Source organism: Rhinoraja longicauda, chromosome 8 (genome assembly GCF_053455715.1).
Source record: "Rhinoraja longicauda isolate Sanriku21f chromosome 8, sRhiLon1.1, whole genome shotgun sequence".
NCBI classification, from domain to species: domain Eukaryota; kingdom Metazoa; phylum Chordata; class Chondrichthyes; order Rajiformes; family Arhynchobatidae; genus Rhinoraja; species Rhinoraja longicauda.
In genome coordinates this window covers 18,942,080-18,958,870 of record NC_135960.1, presented here as the reverse complement: position 1 = coordinate 18,958,870, position 16,791 = coordinate 18,942,080, and the positions used below count along the sequence as shown (strand labels likewise).

The 16,791-nt window shown below is 37.7% G+C and overlaps 1 protein-coding gene across 2 annotated transcripts in view; it reads left to right on the top strand.

Moving 5' to 3' along the window:
- arhgap15 (Rho GTPase activating protein 15) overlaps positions 1-16,791 on the top strand; it is a 630,681-nt gene that overhangs the window by 407,480 nt on the left and 206,410 nt on the right. For both annotated transcript variants that reach the window (XM_078403377.1, XM_078403376.1), the window contains exon 11: positions 7,098-7,196. In XM_078403377.1, coding sequence (XP_078259503.1) covers positions 7,098-7,196 — 99 coding nt within the window. The remainder of the gene's footprint in view (positions 1-7,097; positions 7,197-16,791) is intronic.

Here is a 16,791-nt window from a genome sequence, read left to right as displayed (position 1 = left end):
ACCCACCTTGAACTGTCTCAATACTGATAAACAGAGGCCTAACTAATCAGTTCTGTCACTGAGACCACAGTAATGGAATGTGTTCAAGTCCCATAATACCTAGTCATTAACAGGCAATGTGACTATCCTTAAGCCAATATTATTTCAATGAACTTCTTGCTACATTTTTTATAATAATATTAATTATTATCAAAATGTTAAACAACACTGATAGACTGGCAAATTACCCTAGCATGATAGTATGTAAAATACTTTCTTAAGATCCCCCACGTCTGGTTCACACAGTTCAAAATAATCTTATGTAATATTTTCACAGATCAGATATTATTCTGCATAAATTGATGACAAAATGTTTACAATTCTAATCGCTTCTTTAAAGCATGCAAGAAGATTGCCAAAACATTTCTATTTTCAGAGGAAGGCACTGAGTTGCTGGGGAATAACGGGAAATATGAAATATAATTGTCTGGAGAGTGGGATAGGGAAATATGTGTCCAAAAGAAAGTACTGCTTGGAGGTTTTGAAGGAGTCATAGTCATGAAGTCATACAGCATGTTTACAGGGCCAGCTAATTTTTGCTGACCATGATGCCCCATCCAAGCTAGTCTCATTGGCTCACATGGGTGACAATGGGTGCAGTGGTGAAACACAATTATTGAAATGACTCTTCAAACATGATTATTGAAATTGTCCAAATACTTTTAAAAAAAACAGCAATTGTATTTTTCCCAAAATTGATACTGATTAAAATGCCACCAAATTAACTCATCCTTTATTTCATTTACTATGTGCGAGCCCACATATGTAAAAAGTGCCCATTGGGTGTGACATTCTTTAAATAAGTTATGAGAAGTTGGTATAGTCAAGTAAAATATGCCAGTTTAGAACTGGCATTAAGCTCTACAATTACTTAAAACACTAGCAGAAAATTAACCAGTCTACTGAAAATTCAACTTTCAAAATGAAGCTGAGTTTACATTATTGATATTTAGTGGTATCTGATATTAAACTTAATGATATCGTCATATGTCATTTCTCAGTATTTTCAAATAGAGTGGGACTTAACAGCAAGAAATTAATTGGTTGCAACACCATTTAAAAATGAAGGATTTTATCCTTAGTGGAATGAAAATAAAATGAGATAGATTGCTTGATAACTCAGAGATACATCATTCAGCATATTTGGCAAAGAAATATTTTTTGTGAAGAAGTTATTAATATTTTTAAAGGCGAGGCATTTTTATTTCAACCCCTGGATATAAAAGCTGTCATAAACATATTGTTCAAATGGAAAGTTAAAGAACAGAATAGACATATCATTTTCAAATACTTTTCCTTGGACTTTCAGATCATTAAAGCAGTAGATGAAATGTGGAACAATGATTAATTTTAGCTAATCAAGGTCATTTTGAGGTATCAGCTTCACATCCTGCCAAAATAACCATGGCTTGCTAAAACGTATCATGACCATTACAGTATGCTATACCATTATCAGGTTTATTATTGCTCAATTAGAGTGGTCCTTAAAATTCCATAAAAGGTAGAACTTCCTCACTTAACATTTTTATTATGATCTTGATTCACATTCAATAGAGCATCATGTTCATCTCCCACTCATTCTTATCCTGATTCAACTCAAATACTGCTTAATGGAGGTTCTCTTTAATTTTGTTCGTAGAATGTGAAATTTTCATTAAAACAGAATGTTCTGAGCATCAGTAACCAAATATTATATTATGTCTTAATATAGCTTCTAATTTTCTGTGGGTATAAAGTAAACGCAATGAATGGAAAAAGAACTGCCTTGACATTGGGATTGATGGCACCAAGATTATTGCTGACAAAATCATTTTTCTGTTAAAGCTACATTACTTGACATTAGTGAACTAATTGTAGCAGTGGCTCTGTTGTGAAGTGGCTAACTCACTACTGCAAAAGCGGAAACTATTAGTTATGGTTCATAATGCTTGAAATGATGGCTATCTGCCTACTTGAGTGAATCGGTGTATTGGTGCTGCCTGACATCTCATACAATAAGACGGAGTATCATAACATAGAATGTCATACTGCTGCATTCTTATTAATACTAGGGTTCAAAATTTTAGAAATTTATTTTAAAGCAAATCAAATGAAACCACCAATTAATATATAAAAATAAAACGGAAACATAAAATCCAATTGACTCATTCCCTGAAAAATCACAAGATTTTTGTTTTAAGTTGCTCACTCTTTATATGAAGATTTAATATCTGATCCTGAGATCTGTAATCAAAATAACCTAAAAAGCTGGACTTATTCAAGGGCAAGTAAAAAGGTCTTCATTTTATCTTTGAAAATTTAGCTACACACTCTGGCTTCACACTCCCCTGGGAAAGTCAGCAACATAATCAAAGACCTTTCCTACCCCGTTCATTCCTTCTACCTCCTACCTCCTGCAAGAAAGACATTCTTGCCATAGAGGGAGTGCAGAGAAGGTTCACCAGATTGATTCCTGGGATGGCAGGACTTTCATATGAAGAAAGACTGGATAGACTCGGCTTGTACTCGCTGGAATTTAGAAGATTGAGGGGGGATCTTATAGAAACTTACAAAATTCTTAAGGGGTTGGACAGGCTAGATGCAGGAAGATTGTTCCCGATGTTGGGGAAGTCCAGAACAAGGGGTCACAGTTTAAGGATAAGGGGGAAGTCTTTTAGGACCGAGATGAGAACGTTTTTTTTCACACGGAGAGTGGTGAATCTGTGGAATTCTCTGCCACAGAAGGTAGTTGAGGCCAGTTCATTGGCTATATTTAAGAGGGAGTTAGATGTGGCCCTTGTGGCTAAAGGGATCAGGGGATGGAGAGAAGGCAGGTACAGGATACTGAGTTGGATGATCAGCCATGATCATATTGAATGGCGGTGCAGGCTCGAAGGGCCGAATGGCCTACTCCTGCACCTATTTTCTATGTTTCTATGTTTCAAGCAAAAGATAGTAGGATGAAAGCAAGCAACACCAGGCTCGGAAATAGCTTCTTCTCCTCTGTTATCAGGCTTCTAAATGGTCCTTCTATAAGCTTGGGTACAGTCTGATTCCCCTCTACCTCATTGCAGCTATTGGATTTTGTCTCTGGAACTGTTGCGCTACAATGCTGAGAACTATATTCTGCACTCTGTATCTTTCCCTTTGCACTATCTACTGTACTTGAGTTTGGCTTGATTGTATTTTTGGAAAGTATTATCTGATTTGGTTGGATTGAATGCAAAACAAAACTTTTCACTGTACCTTGGTACATGTGACAATAATAAACCTAATCCATTGGCAAATTAGGAAAAAAATAACACCACAAGGTTTACATGAGACTTTAAACATAAGTTCAATTCAACACTGTTTAGAGTTCAACGTTGATAAATGCCTAGAAATCACTGCAGCTGGACAGGCAGAATAACAATGAACTCTCCAGCTCTTCAAAAATCCTAAATATACAGTATGTGAAAGGAGCTTGCTTGTCAGTGAAGATGTAACTGCTAATGCAGAGGAACAGGAGAAGAAATGCATTTTTCAAGAATGCAAAAGGCAGAGCTATTCCAGCACATATTTGGAAGATAAACTTCCTCCTTCTCGTGAGTAGTGGAATTATTCTGCAGTGCTCACTTTTAAGTTTTTAAAAGGTTAGCTATTATCTTATCAGAAGAAAATGCTGTTTGATATGTCTTATTAGCAACAATGTAATAATTTGGAAGTTGCCACAACTTGTATCTTGCTACAACTTGTATCTTGCTACAACCTGGAGAAACTTGATCCTCAGTTAACTGTGTCCCTGGAACAATTTTATTTAATATTAGCCTGATGTCTTGCATAAGAAATTTAAAAAAGAATCTCCAGATTAATGTAAAAGCTGACTTGCTGCACTAATTCATCTGTAACAAAATTGTCCAAAGGAGGGAGCCAAATCATTCAATTCAAATATAAACATTTATTTATTTCAATGTGCATTTTGCAGACATTGCATTTTGGGAATTTAATGGTAACTTAAGTTCAAAAAATCCCACTTGTGATTTTGCGATCTCCACCAGCTCATTTTTGCAAGTCAAGGAAACTGATTAGGAAAGTATTAAGGAACTGTTATACAGTTTTCTAAATGGAGCATTATTTTGTTTCAAGAACTGCACATTACCTTTTAGACTATTCCTGCATTGCATGACCATGAAGAAATTTTGTTGTTTTAAAACTTTGTTGCCCTGTTGAGGGTTGTGGCATATAACTAGCTGCTCCCTGGGTACAAAAATGTTTGGCATGTTTTAAAGAAACTCCGTGAACCCTTTAAATAAATGACATACAGTGTGCGATCCACATGCCTCTAACCCATCAATCCTTTCTCTCTGCAATAACAACAAACACTCAAAGTAAGATGCAAAATTTGAGTGCTATTTTTTGCTTTAAGGCTCAGACCAACAACTGAGGTAGCAAACGCAAAACTCTGCCCCTTATTCCAGGGACACAGTTAATTGAGGGTCAAGGAATGTGGAATTATTCTGGAGAAGAATGGTTGTCAGTAGTCCCTCCTCATGGTAACATAAAGTGCTAGATCAAAAATATTGTCAGGATTCAATTAGATCTGCATTACAGACACCTGTCAACTATAGAGGCTGCACATAATGGGTCTGATTGCTGAGTCCTTTGTTAGATGGGATTAAGGGAGATACAGGCACTTGGTTAGTGTCAAAGTTAGCAGATCCTCAAACTTGAAATTGGATTTCATAACTCAGTTGTTAGCTATCCACAGAAAATATTACAAGTGAAATCTCTCTTTTAATCGTCAGCAAGATTTTATATCCACTATTTTGAACATTAAAATATTTCAAGCTTCGGCATGCTGGATATATTGTGTCTCTTTGAAGCCAGTAAAAATTTGTAACAATATAAATCTTTTACCTAGCCTTTGCTTTTCTCCAATGTTGAAGTTCATCGGAAAGGTTACAGCGTTGATTCAAAAAGTGGCTCTTGGGAACACCAAAATAAAGTAGGGTCTTGCCTTGATATGCAGAACTGCTGAAAAAAGTTAAGTCAGAAGTGTTGCAGATGTGTTGTTGATTTTAATCTTTATCTCACACAGAACACAGATTTCATCAAGAAAAGTTTGCTAAATCTATATCTAAGTGCACCGTAACATTTTAGAGTTCTTCCTTTCCAAATTTGTTGTTAACAAACAATGAAAGGTCCAGTTTCCAGTTGCAATTGAACCTCAACACCATTGATCCCTCTCGCTGAAAGGTGAGATATAGTTGTCCAGTTTAAACCAACCATCTTATGTTGCTCAGAAACGTAAGTTTTTTCTTGACCAAACATTGAAATTAATGCAATTAATATCACGCCTATTAAACACAGAAGGACAAGGAGAATTGGTGTCAAAACTAATGTTTTGAATCAAATACTTCAAAACTAAATTAAAATAACAAATTTCAGTCCAGCATTATCCATAAGCAAATACATCATTCCACCAGAATCTTAATAATTGACTCTGTTCATTTTAACCAATGATATGTTTGTTGGCATGTATTAAATAAAAACATTTTATTTGAAAATCCAGGATAACTATTTGTGTAGTGTCTCTGCAATACTTTAATGAATCATGATTTCTTATGAATGCAATAGAATTTAAATGGACAAAAACCTGATATCTGGTTTAACATCTCATTGTTGAAAATCAGAAAGTGAAAATGCTGTAAGTATTCAGCAAGTTTAATGGCATCTGTGGAGAGAAAAGTAGAGTTGATGCTTTTGATCAATGAATCCCCTTTCATCAGAACCAGCTCTGGTTTCTGGTTTTCTTTTATTTCAGTTTTCCAGCAACTGCAGTATTTTATTATTGGAGTTTGCTAGTTCAGAACTCAGACAGACTATTCCAGATTATTTTCCATGTCTCACTGTAAGAATGGAGATTCTCCCAAGAACAATGAACTAATTAACATCTGTAACATATGAACATCCATATTTAAATACATTTATTGTGTGAAAATAGATAAATTGCTTGAAACTTACACAACAAACCTTTAAATTCCTAACCTGAAACAAGCTAACTGAATAAAAGGAATACAAAGTATATTTAGGTACATTAAAATTTACCTCTTGAAATAATTATAATATTGTGACAAAAAATCTATCTTTAAAATCATGAAGTGGTTCAATAGGATAGTTGTAGAGAAGATGTTTCCAATTTGAGGGTGAATTCAATATGTCTGATCATAAATATAGAATAATTACCAATCTAGTTAGGAATTCAGATGGTGCTCACTTACTGAGAGAATGTTTTGAATGTGGAGGACATAATCAAAGAATGAATCGAGAACAACAGTATGAATTATTTTAAATGGAAACTGTATATGTCATTTAGAGCAATGGAATGGAATGAAATATTGATGGGATTAGATATACTGAAGTGGAAGGAACTCTGTGTGGGTGCAACAGCCAGATTCAAGAACTGTTTATTCCCTGCTGTTATCCAATTTCCCAATCCTCCTATCTAGTTTGTTAAGCTCTTGCACTTTTTTAACCTGCACTTTCTCTGTCGCTGAAACACTATATTCTGCATTCTGTTTATTTTCTCTTTTGAATTACCTGTTGTACTCATGTGTAGTATAATTGCACTCATGTATAGGTATGATTTGTCCCAATAACCTAGAAATAATGTTTTCACTGTATTTTGGCATGTGACAATAATAAATCAAAACTAAAAAAAGGAATAAGGACGTGCTTAAAAAGGAGCAGAGTCAGTCATCAAGCACAGGAGAAACAGGAAATTAATAACCATATGGGCAGTAATATATGATAGAATCAAAAACAGAAAAAAAGGACTGTAACTAGTTTTATAATAGTTGTCTGGATCCAGCTAATATTTAGTTAAATTGCTCAGTGGCAGTAATTGCTTTACATGTTCAAATATTTATTAATATCCATCCATTCAGTGGTAACATTTCTGCTGATTCAGAGATGATTCAAAAACTAATACTAGAGAAAGAAGATAATGTACCTTGAGAAGCAGAAGAAAAGAGCTAGCATTATTACTCTAGCCATAATCTTATGATTGATTCAAGCTATGTGTTTACATTATTTCATAGATCGAATATTTGGCTGCCACCTGGCTACACTGTGCAAAAACGAGGGAACCACTGTTCCAACATTTGTGAAACTTTGCATTGAGGCCGTGGAGAAAAGAGGTAGGCATCTGTTTATTAATTCTTCTTAATAATGTATTCCTTTATTCGTCCCACACCGGGGAAATTTACACTTTGCCACTTTCATTAGAATTAATTACTGATGACACTATCAAATAAGCTTTTCCTGGAAGCAAAGTTTTCCTGAGATAACTTATGACATGGGAAATATTATTACGAGAAGCTTTGTTTTACTTCTCTGCAATCTACTCTAAAGACACTTAAAGATTTGTCCCTGCATTGGGATTCAGGACCTTTGCCAAAGTGAAGGGGAGTTAGCAATGATATGATGACAGTTTATATAAGGTATAAACATTTGTCCACAATAGACGAAGAACAGGAATCATTAAAATGTTAGACAAGCACTTTAGCTCACTAATCTCCCTGAGTTGCTGGATGATTGGGAGGCGGGTGATACTTTTTTCTGGCACTCTCTGTTTCCTCATCTGCCTGTAAACCCTAACTTATCAATAACAATAACTTTAAAATCTTTCATTCAGTTTTAACTAAGCTCTAACAATAAGTTGCCTTTGGTTCAATCGGGCAACTGTACTTCATCACTATCAGTTTATGTCAGCAGAGGACACCATGAATATAATTGCTTGGAGGAACTAGTCAGAGCTGATTCTGAGTCAATTCATGTGGCAGAAGTAAAATGTTATTTACCCAGCATGTACATAATAATTTTCTAAGGTGAATCAGAGATTCACATTATGTGACATGCATAGCAAAGCCTGGATGTGGAAGATTTATTATTGTACACAATTAAAATAAACAGCTATAAAGTGTTTATAGCATTATAATTTTTTGTGAATTACCATTCAGGGAAATCTGTGTTGAGTACTTAGGCTGGTGTATTATCTACTTGGATTATAATATACTACTGTCTGCAGGTGGCATAAGATTCTGCTCGACTTATACCTGGAGATGGTGTTGTGAGGAATCCTTACATGGGAATTTAAGAGTGTGCCAAATGATTCCCTTACTAATTATTTATTGAGGTCATAAAAGATAAAGGTCAGAAACTCCTTTAGGCCCATTTTTCATCTTAAATTAGCCAGCATATATAGAGCCTCAAATAAATCTGTTTCAACTATGGACAACCCCAGGCCCAATCTCAGTTTTGTAAAACTGCCGGTAATTAACTTTGGAAATTTCTTTGGATTTTTTTGTTTTTTAATTCTTTACCACAGAAGAATGCAAGTAAAGTTGTTGAAATTTACTTGGGGCCTTCTGGAGTATAGAGTTCCCCCAAAAAAATGTACTCCAGAATTTTAATCTGTTGAATCCATGTAAACTGAAGGATGAGAGGGGATCTTATAGAAACATATAAGATTATTAAGGGATTGGACACGCTAGAGGCAGGAAACATGTTCTCGATGTTGGGGGAGTCCCGAACCAGGAGCCACAGTTTAAGAATAAGGGGTAGGCTATTTGGAACGGAGATGAGGAAGAACTTTTTCATTCAGAGACAATAGACAATAGACAATAGACAATAGGTGCAGGAGTAGGCCATTCAGCCCTTCGAGCCAGCACCGCCATTCAATGCGATCATGGCTGATCACTATCAATCAGTACCCCGTTCCTGCCTTCTCCCCATACCCCCTCACTCCGCTATCCTTAAGAGCTCTATCCAGCTCTCTCTTGAAAGCATCCAACGAACTGGCCTCCACTGCCTTCTGAGGCAGAGAATTCCACACCTTCACCACCCTCTGACTGAAAAAGTTCTTCCTCATCTCCGTTCTAAATGGCCTACCCCTTATTCTCAAACTGTGGCCCCTTGTTCTGGACTCCCCCAACATTGGGAACATGTTATCTGCCTCTAATGTGTCCAATCCCCTAATTATCTTATATGTTTCAATAAGATCCCCCCTCATCCTTCTAAATTCCAGTGTATACAAGCCCAATCGCTCCAGCCTTTCAACATACGACAGTCCCGCCATTCCGGGAATTAATCTAGTGAACCTACGCTGCACGCCCTCCATAGCAAGAATATCCTTCCTCAAATTTGGAGACCAAAACTGCACACAGTACTCCAGGTGCGGTCTCACCAGGGCCCGGTACAACTGTAGAAGGACCTCTTTGCTCCTATACTCAACTCCTCTTGTTACGAAGGCCAACATTCCATTGGCTTTCTTCACTGCCTGCTGAACCTGCATGCTTCCTTTCATTGAAGCTGTGGAATTCTCTGCCTCAGAAGGCAGTGGAGGCCAATTCTCTGGATGCTTTCACGAGAGAGTTAGATAGAGCTCTTAATGATAGCGGAGTCAAGGGATATGGGGAGAAGGCAGGAATGGGGTACTGATTGTGCATGATCAACCATGATCATGGTGAATGGCGGTGTTGGCTCGAAGGGCCGAATGGCCTACTCCTGCAGCTATTGTCTATTGTCTATTGTCTATTGACACCAAGGGACCAGAAGACATGGGGTTTAGTTGGGAAAATGAAGGAGCTCTAGGATCAACCATAACACAGAATGATCAAACAAGCCTTTAAGAGTTGTATGACCTAGCCTTTCCTCATGTTTTTTTTTTGTTCTCAATTACAAATAGACTCCAAACTAGTAGTTTTACAATGGTCACAACTATATTTTTATCAGCAAGAAAATATCACAAATTATGGAGCTCCCCACTGACAGGTCAGTGGAGACATACCTTTCTCTACTTTATGCCAAATAATACCTGGCACTAGTCGGAACTGTGTGAAAAATAACGCTTGTGGATAATACCATTTAGTTTGTTAGAATCAATTTGGCTAACATGTTCATATTCCTTATTTCTGGGTCAAACAAACTATGATCTCAAAACAAATTGCAGACCAACACAGGGACTAATGTGAAATCTTTAGAGATTTGGTAATAACAGTGAAGGTAGAGAAAGAGTTAAGACTGCGAATGGAGAGGAGTGATGTTAATTTTAAATCACAGAGTTGCTTTCTAATGGCTTCATCAAAGGCGGATATTATTTTAACCATGAGTCTAAGTAACGACTCAGAGTCTCAGCTGATCCAGCAAATTCTGGTGGCACCAAGAATCCTGGCACTAATTAAAATTGGCCCATTGTGCCCCATTGTCAATGGCAATATCTTTCAAATGAGATATTAAACCAAGACTGCAAGGATGAAAGAGATCCCAAGCCATCGATAAATCAAAACCAGGGAGTTCTCCTAAGATCCAATATTCCTGACCAAAAGCAGATTAACTTGTCACTCAATTCATTTGATCTTTAAAGGACCTTTCTGCTGCATTTACCTTCATAATAAGAGCGACTACACTTCAATAATAATTCCATGGCTGTGAAGCTCTTTAATATGTCCTGAGGATTTGAAGACCGGTCAGTTCATAGATTATTTCCTTTTGATACTGGGAAAGCTGTGAAATGTACAAAGCTTTTATTTTATTATACAGAGAATTGCAGATGATGTGATACCAGGTGGATGCTTTGCTCAACTACAGTTCTCTGCTCCAGAAATAAACATGGGTCATTAACAAACACAATAACAATAGCTTGCAATTTTGTACATTACCTTGATGTAGAAATCTTCCCACGTTACTTTATAATGGAGAGGAATGAAGGTAAAAAAATGAACTAGATTTTTTTAAATCTACCATTCAACAGACGAGCATAAAACAATGAGTAAATAACTCACATGGGTAATTAGAAGGTCCAAAAGGAACCACAAAATGGCTTTTGGCAAGTAGTTTGAAAGAAAATCCCGTGAATATTAGGTGACTGTTTTACAGACTACCTGTGTTCAATCCTCAGGAGCAACCTAAAGCTTCCTGTTGCCTGCCTTTTTAATTTTGCTTCCCATTTCTATTCTGACCTATCGATCTGGGCCTCCTGTACTATTACAGTGAGGCCTAATTCCAGCTTGAGGAATAGAACCTCATCTTCTGTTTGGCATATAGCAGACTTCTGGAATAAGAAGGATGTAGTTTGGTGATGGGCACAGGTGCATGACAGGGCGATGATGGACATAAAGATGCTGGTAACTGCCGAGCCAGTACTCAGATACTATGATCCATCCAAGGAGCTGACAGTACAGGCCGACGCGCCAGAAACTGGACTTGGTGCGGCGCTGATGCAGGAGGGCCATCCAGTTGCCTAGGCCAGCAGGGCCCTGACGGGTGCGAAGACCAAATATGCACTAATAGGAAAAGAATTGCTGGCATTAATGTTTGGTGTTGAGAGGTTCCATGTGTACACATATGGAAGGCCAGTGAATGTGCAGTCAGACCATAAGCCACTGGAAATAATCGCCACAAAACCACTTCATCGTTCACCAAAGAGATTGCAGAGGATGCTGGTGAGGATGCAGACCTATGATGTGACAATAAGATACCGACCAGGGAAGGAGATGCAGCTTGCAGACACGCTGAGCAGAGCATATATTCAGACTGGCAAGACTGACAAGACCATGAGAGAAGTGGAGACTGTAAACTTGGCAAGGCACATCCCAATAGCACAGCCTCTGCTAAATGGCATAAGGAATGCAACGAAAACAGGTGAGACTATGCAGAAACTGCAAGAGGTGATCAAACGAGGCAAGCCAGAGAACAAGAAGGATGTTGACCCAGAACTTATCTCCTATTTCCATGTGTGGGACGAGCTGAGTGTTGGAGATGGCCTCATATTTAGGGGAGAGAGAGTAATCATCCCTAAAGCCAGGAGACGCGACATGCTCACAAGAGTACATGATTCCCACATTGCGGTGAATGGCTGTCTAAGAAGGGCAAGATAATGTCTGCACTGGCCCGGAATGAGTGCAGAAATCAAGGACTTCGTACAGAAATGTGAGACATGTCAAGTTCAAGGGAAAGAGCAAAAAAAGAAACACTGCATTTCCATGAAATTCCAGAGAGACCATGGGCGAAGGTGGGTGCAGATTTGTTCCACTTGGATAGAAGGAACTATTTGGTCACTGTGGACTATTTCTCAGGATATTGGGAAATAGACTATCTAGAGAAAACACTGGCAGTGAATGTCATCCATAAAATCAAAGGCCAGTTCGCAAGATATGGAATACCAGATCAGCTCATCACAGATAATGGGCCACAGTTCACAGCTGAGGAGTTCAAGAGATTTACCAAGAAGTGGCAGTTTGAACATATGAGCACATCACCCTACTATCCACAGAGTAATGGAAAGGCGGAGAGCAGTGTGAAAGTTGCGAAGCCCTTACCTGAGCATACTAGCTTTTCGCAACTCACCAACACCTGGCATGAGTAGCAGTCTAGTTCAAAGTTTGATGAACAGACATACCAGGACCATTCTACCGACTACTCAGAGGCTGCTCAAACCTGAAATTCAGAAAAAAAGTAGGAGATGAGTTGAGAGCAGCTAGAGACAGACAAGCAGACTACTACAACAGAGGATCTCAAGATCTGATTCCCCTGAAAGCTGGCGATCCAGTTCGAGTGAAGCCGATCGATGATCCACATCAGTCCTGGAGGAAGGCTATGGTTGTAGGCCGTGTTGTGCAACCCAGATCTTATGAAGTCAGAACCGAGGATGGCATCATCTATCGTCGGAATCGCCGCCATCTGAGGAAGACCAACGAGCCATGTCATCGCGCTGATGTTGACCTGGATGACCTGGTGATGTCGCCTGAACCGGAGCGAGACCATCTGAGGAAGACCAACGAGCCATTTCATCGCGTTGATGTTGACCTAGATGACCTGGTGACGTTGCCTGAACCGGAGCGAGAAAATCGACCTATGAGCCGACCACCGGTCCCCAGGGAGCATCAAACCCTGACAACTAGATCTGGTAGATGCGTTCGAAAACCACGCTATGCATGTTCTCACTCTCTAATGGCACCCATTTACTCACTGACTAGATATGCTTGATCCCTATGATCATTCTGGTTTTACCCTGTCAGACTCATTCCACTCCCTCACTCTCGCTCTGCAGCTTAACAAGCTCTCGTTTGTCTCTCTCCAAGTTCTGAAAATGGTCTTCAACCTGAAACGTTAACTCAGTTTCTCTTCCCACAGAAGTAGCCTGATCTGAGTATTTGTAGATTTTTTTGCGTGCTTGTCATTACTGTTCAGTAAATCAGATTGTTTACCTCTTCAATTTGTATTTTGATATATGATCTGGTCTTTACTAACTTTTTGGAAGAAACACTGCTTGTTATCTATGATCCTTTGTGATACAGGGAGAGCATTTGCCACAGGAAGGACGGGAAATGCTTTAATATCTCAAGTTCTTAATGGTCCTTTTCACCATTGTGACTTTTTGGAACTATATCTATCCGGGCTTTCAAAAACTCAGTGGGGAATTTATCAAAACACTTTTGGGTCAGAATTCAAAAGGCTCATTTCTGTATGAGATTACAAATGCTTCAGCTTCAGTTCCTAGCACTTGCTTCGTGGAATTACAATGAGAATGTCACAGCGGCCTCGTATTCCCAACATATTTGGAAAAACTTGAAAATGAATCATGTTATGAATGCAGTTTTTTGATCCATTTGGAAAATATAGACATTCTTTACCATCCATATGATGACTGTAAACTATCTTTGCAAAACCAGAATGTAGAGACCATATGTTTTTAACTATGAAGCTTTCACAGGAAAATATTTATTACTGGAAACTGAAAAATTTGCTGCAAACTGAAATTCTCTTCATGAACAGTAGAATTTTAATGGGAAAACACTTTCAAAATTGAGGCAAATTACATTATTTTCTTATATCAATACATACATATTGCTTTGGGAAGACATTAAAGAAGACACAAAAAATATCAGGGTAAGTTTAAAAAAAACTGTAGAGATACATCTGGTTTCCAACTCCAAATAGTGTAATTTGGTTTAGATTAGAGATACAGGGTGGGAACAGGTCCTTCAGCCCATCAAGTCCGCACCAATTAACGATCACCGGTACATTAGTTCCATTTTATCCCAGTTTCGCATCTCACACAATAGGGGCAATTTACAGAAGCCAATTGACCTACAAACCTACCCATCTTTGGATTGTGGGAGGAAACCAGTGCACCCGGTGAAAACTCACATGGTCACAGGGAGAATGTACAAACTTTGTACAGCGGCACCTGTAGTCAGGATTAAACCCAGGTTACTGGAGCTGTAAGACAGTGACTCTACTACTGTGCCACCCACTGTGTACTTCCAAATACTTCCTTAATATCTTCAATTAGAAAGATATTATGGAAGTATTTGGAGTTGGAATTCACAAAAACAAACTTTTTCTTAAGCCAAGCATTATTATGGAGAATGTTTTAAAAAGAAAACCAAAAGGCAGTTGCCATGTCACAGTATTTATATTGGTAAATTTCAAAATAAAAAATTGGTAACCATATTTTTATTGGTTAATTAGTTTCAAATTATACTAGCCTGTTTCTTAAAATGACTAACACAAACATTAATTTCTCTAAAGGTCTGCAAGTATTGCATTTTTGTACACGCAATTGAATCCTTGAGCATTTAAATCTATCTTTCGATTTTTTTTCTCCCCAACTATCTGTGTCATTGTTCTGCACAAGTCGAGAAATAACGTAACTCATTTAGTTTTTAATTTGAGTAAATTTGAGTTAATTTGAGTAGAAGAGGTTAAAGTTACAATGACGCATGGAATCAGTCAGAATAAGCCAGGGAAAAGCAGAACCTTTTACATTGTCTTCAGTATTATCACACAAGCACCCTAAACACACTCATTTCTACAATTTCATACTGAGTTGCTTTCTTGCGAAGTTGTTTTCAAGTGCTGAACATTGTTTTAAAGTGAGGGTTCTCTGAATTTAGAATATCTACAACATTTAACAAATTGATTTTGGAGAGAATTCAGCATGCACCTTCCCTTCAATGTCTACTTCGAATCATCACAGTGTAACAGCCCTCTCTCCTCCTCCCCACAGAAAGATGAATATTAACATGAATTTGCCTTTAGCTTAATTTTGTAACATTTTTTTAAATCCTAAGTTAAACCAGTTTGTGTTCAGATGTACCATAGTAATATTCCATTGAAAATCGAGATCACTTATGGTCCAAATTAATTACAATCTGTAGCACGTTGTTTTGTTCCCCAGTAAACAGCTGTGGACATACATATAATATTCTCCTTATAAGGTTTCATTATGTTATGGCCAGTGGCAAAGTCAAATTAGAATATACCTATGAACATCATTTAACTGATAGTATTATGGATATTCTAGTGTAAGAAAATAAATGGATATTCTAGTGATTGGTGAGCTAAAACCAAGGGGATATTGAGGATTGATGCTTGAGAAGAAAATTGATTCTGAGTGTAAAATTAGTACTCGCTGGTTCTCTGCTAATAGGTTCAAACACCACCTTTAATTATAAGAAACTACGGCAAGGTGTTTCACTAGGATTTCACTAGACAAAGGAAAACACCGAGTCCTTGAAAGAGACATTAATCTACTTGCCCCAAAGCTTATTCAAAGATATATCTTCAGAGAAGAGGAAAAGTAGAGAGTTTAGATGAATTGTAGTGTTGAAGGTCTGAATATGTGAAAGCATGGCAGACTATGATGAGGCAAATGGGGGGGAAATGCAGATGAGACTAAAATTTAACCCAGGAATTCTCAGAGGAATGTAAAAGTTTATAGGGATATACAATGGTGAAGTCATGAAGAGACTTGAATAGAAGGATGAGAATTTTTAAACTGAGGCATTCTTAGTCAATATCACAGATTGTGTAAGGCCTGCCAATCTTAGCAAGAGATTGCTGAAGTTCAGGAAAATAATCTTTCCAATGATAAATCAATATATTGTTATGGCTTTATAAAAAAACATCCGTGATATTTAGCATCTGGAATTAACTACTACATGCAATACTGATATTCATCAAATTAAAATTTTATTGATCATTTGAAGAAATTAAAATGCCTATTTATTTTGGTTACTTCTTCCATAAGTTAAAAGTTTAGATAAATAAAATTGTAGTGTGGATCTTGAATCATCTAGTTACTTTATGCAGCTATAAATTAGCTAAACTTTCTGGAACCAATATTAAGTACAGGTCCTCTCAGAAAGGTCAAAATTAAACTTAACACTTAATTAACTTCCTTATGTTTTATGGAGAGGGTCAGTGAACTGAAGTTTAAAAGTTCTGCAAATTTCTAGTCGTAAAAAGTTCACCTTATGTACCTACAACAGTAAGTGAAACAATCCAGCATCCTAGAGGGTGACTATGAAAGGGCCAAAACGAAAGGTACATGGTAGAGATATAGAGCATTGGGCACAAATGGCATAAAACTGCTGTGGGAAGTGATGGATGGAGTCCAGGTATCTTAGATCCAGCTAGCCCCAAACTGGGAAGCTTGGAAACGGAGCTGGAAGCCACATGGAACAAGATGTCATTGAGGGAGTGTGGTGAGGAAAGACATATGGCTGCAGCAGCGAATCTGGGTGAGAAGATGGTCAAAGAGAAGAAAAGCAGCACAGGGGAGGATTTTAGTGTCCAACTTTGCCTGGCAATACAGTGCGATCATAATGGAAAAAATAAGTGAATTTAATAATTCCCATGAAAATGTCCAGACAGAAATAAGCTTAAAGGAAAAGGAAGTTGGAGGAGTAAGATTGTGCCACTGTTTAGTCATCACTAGACAAATCA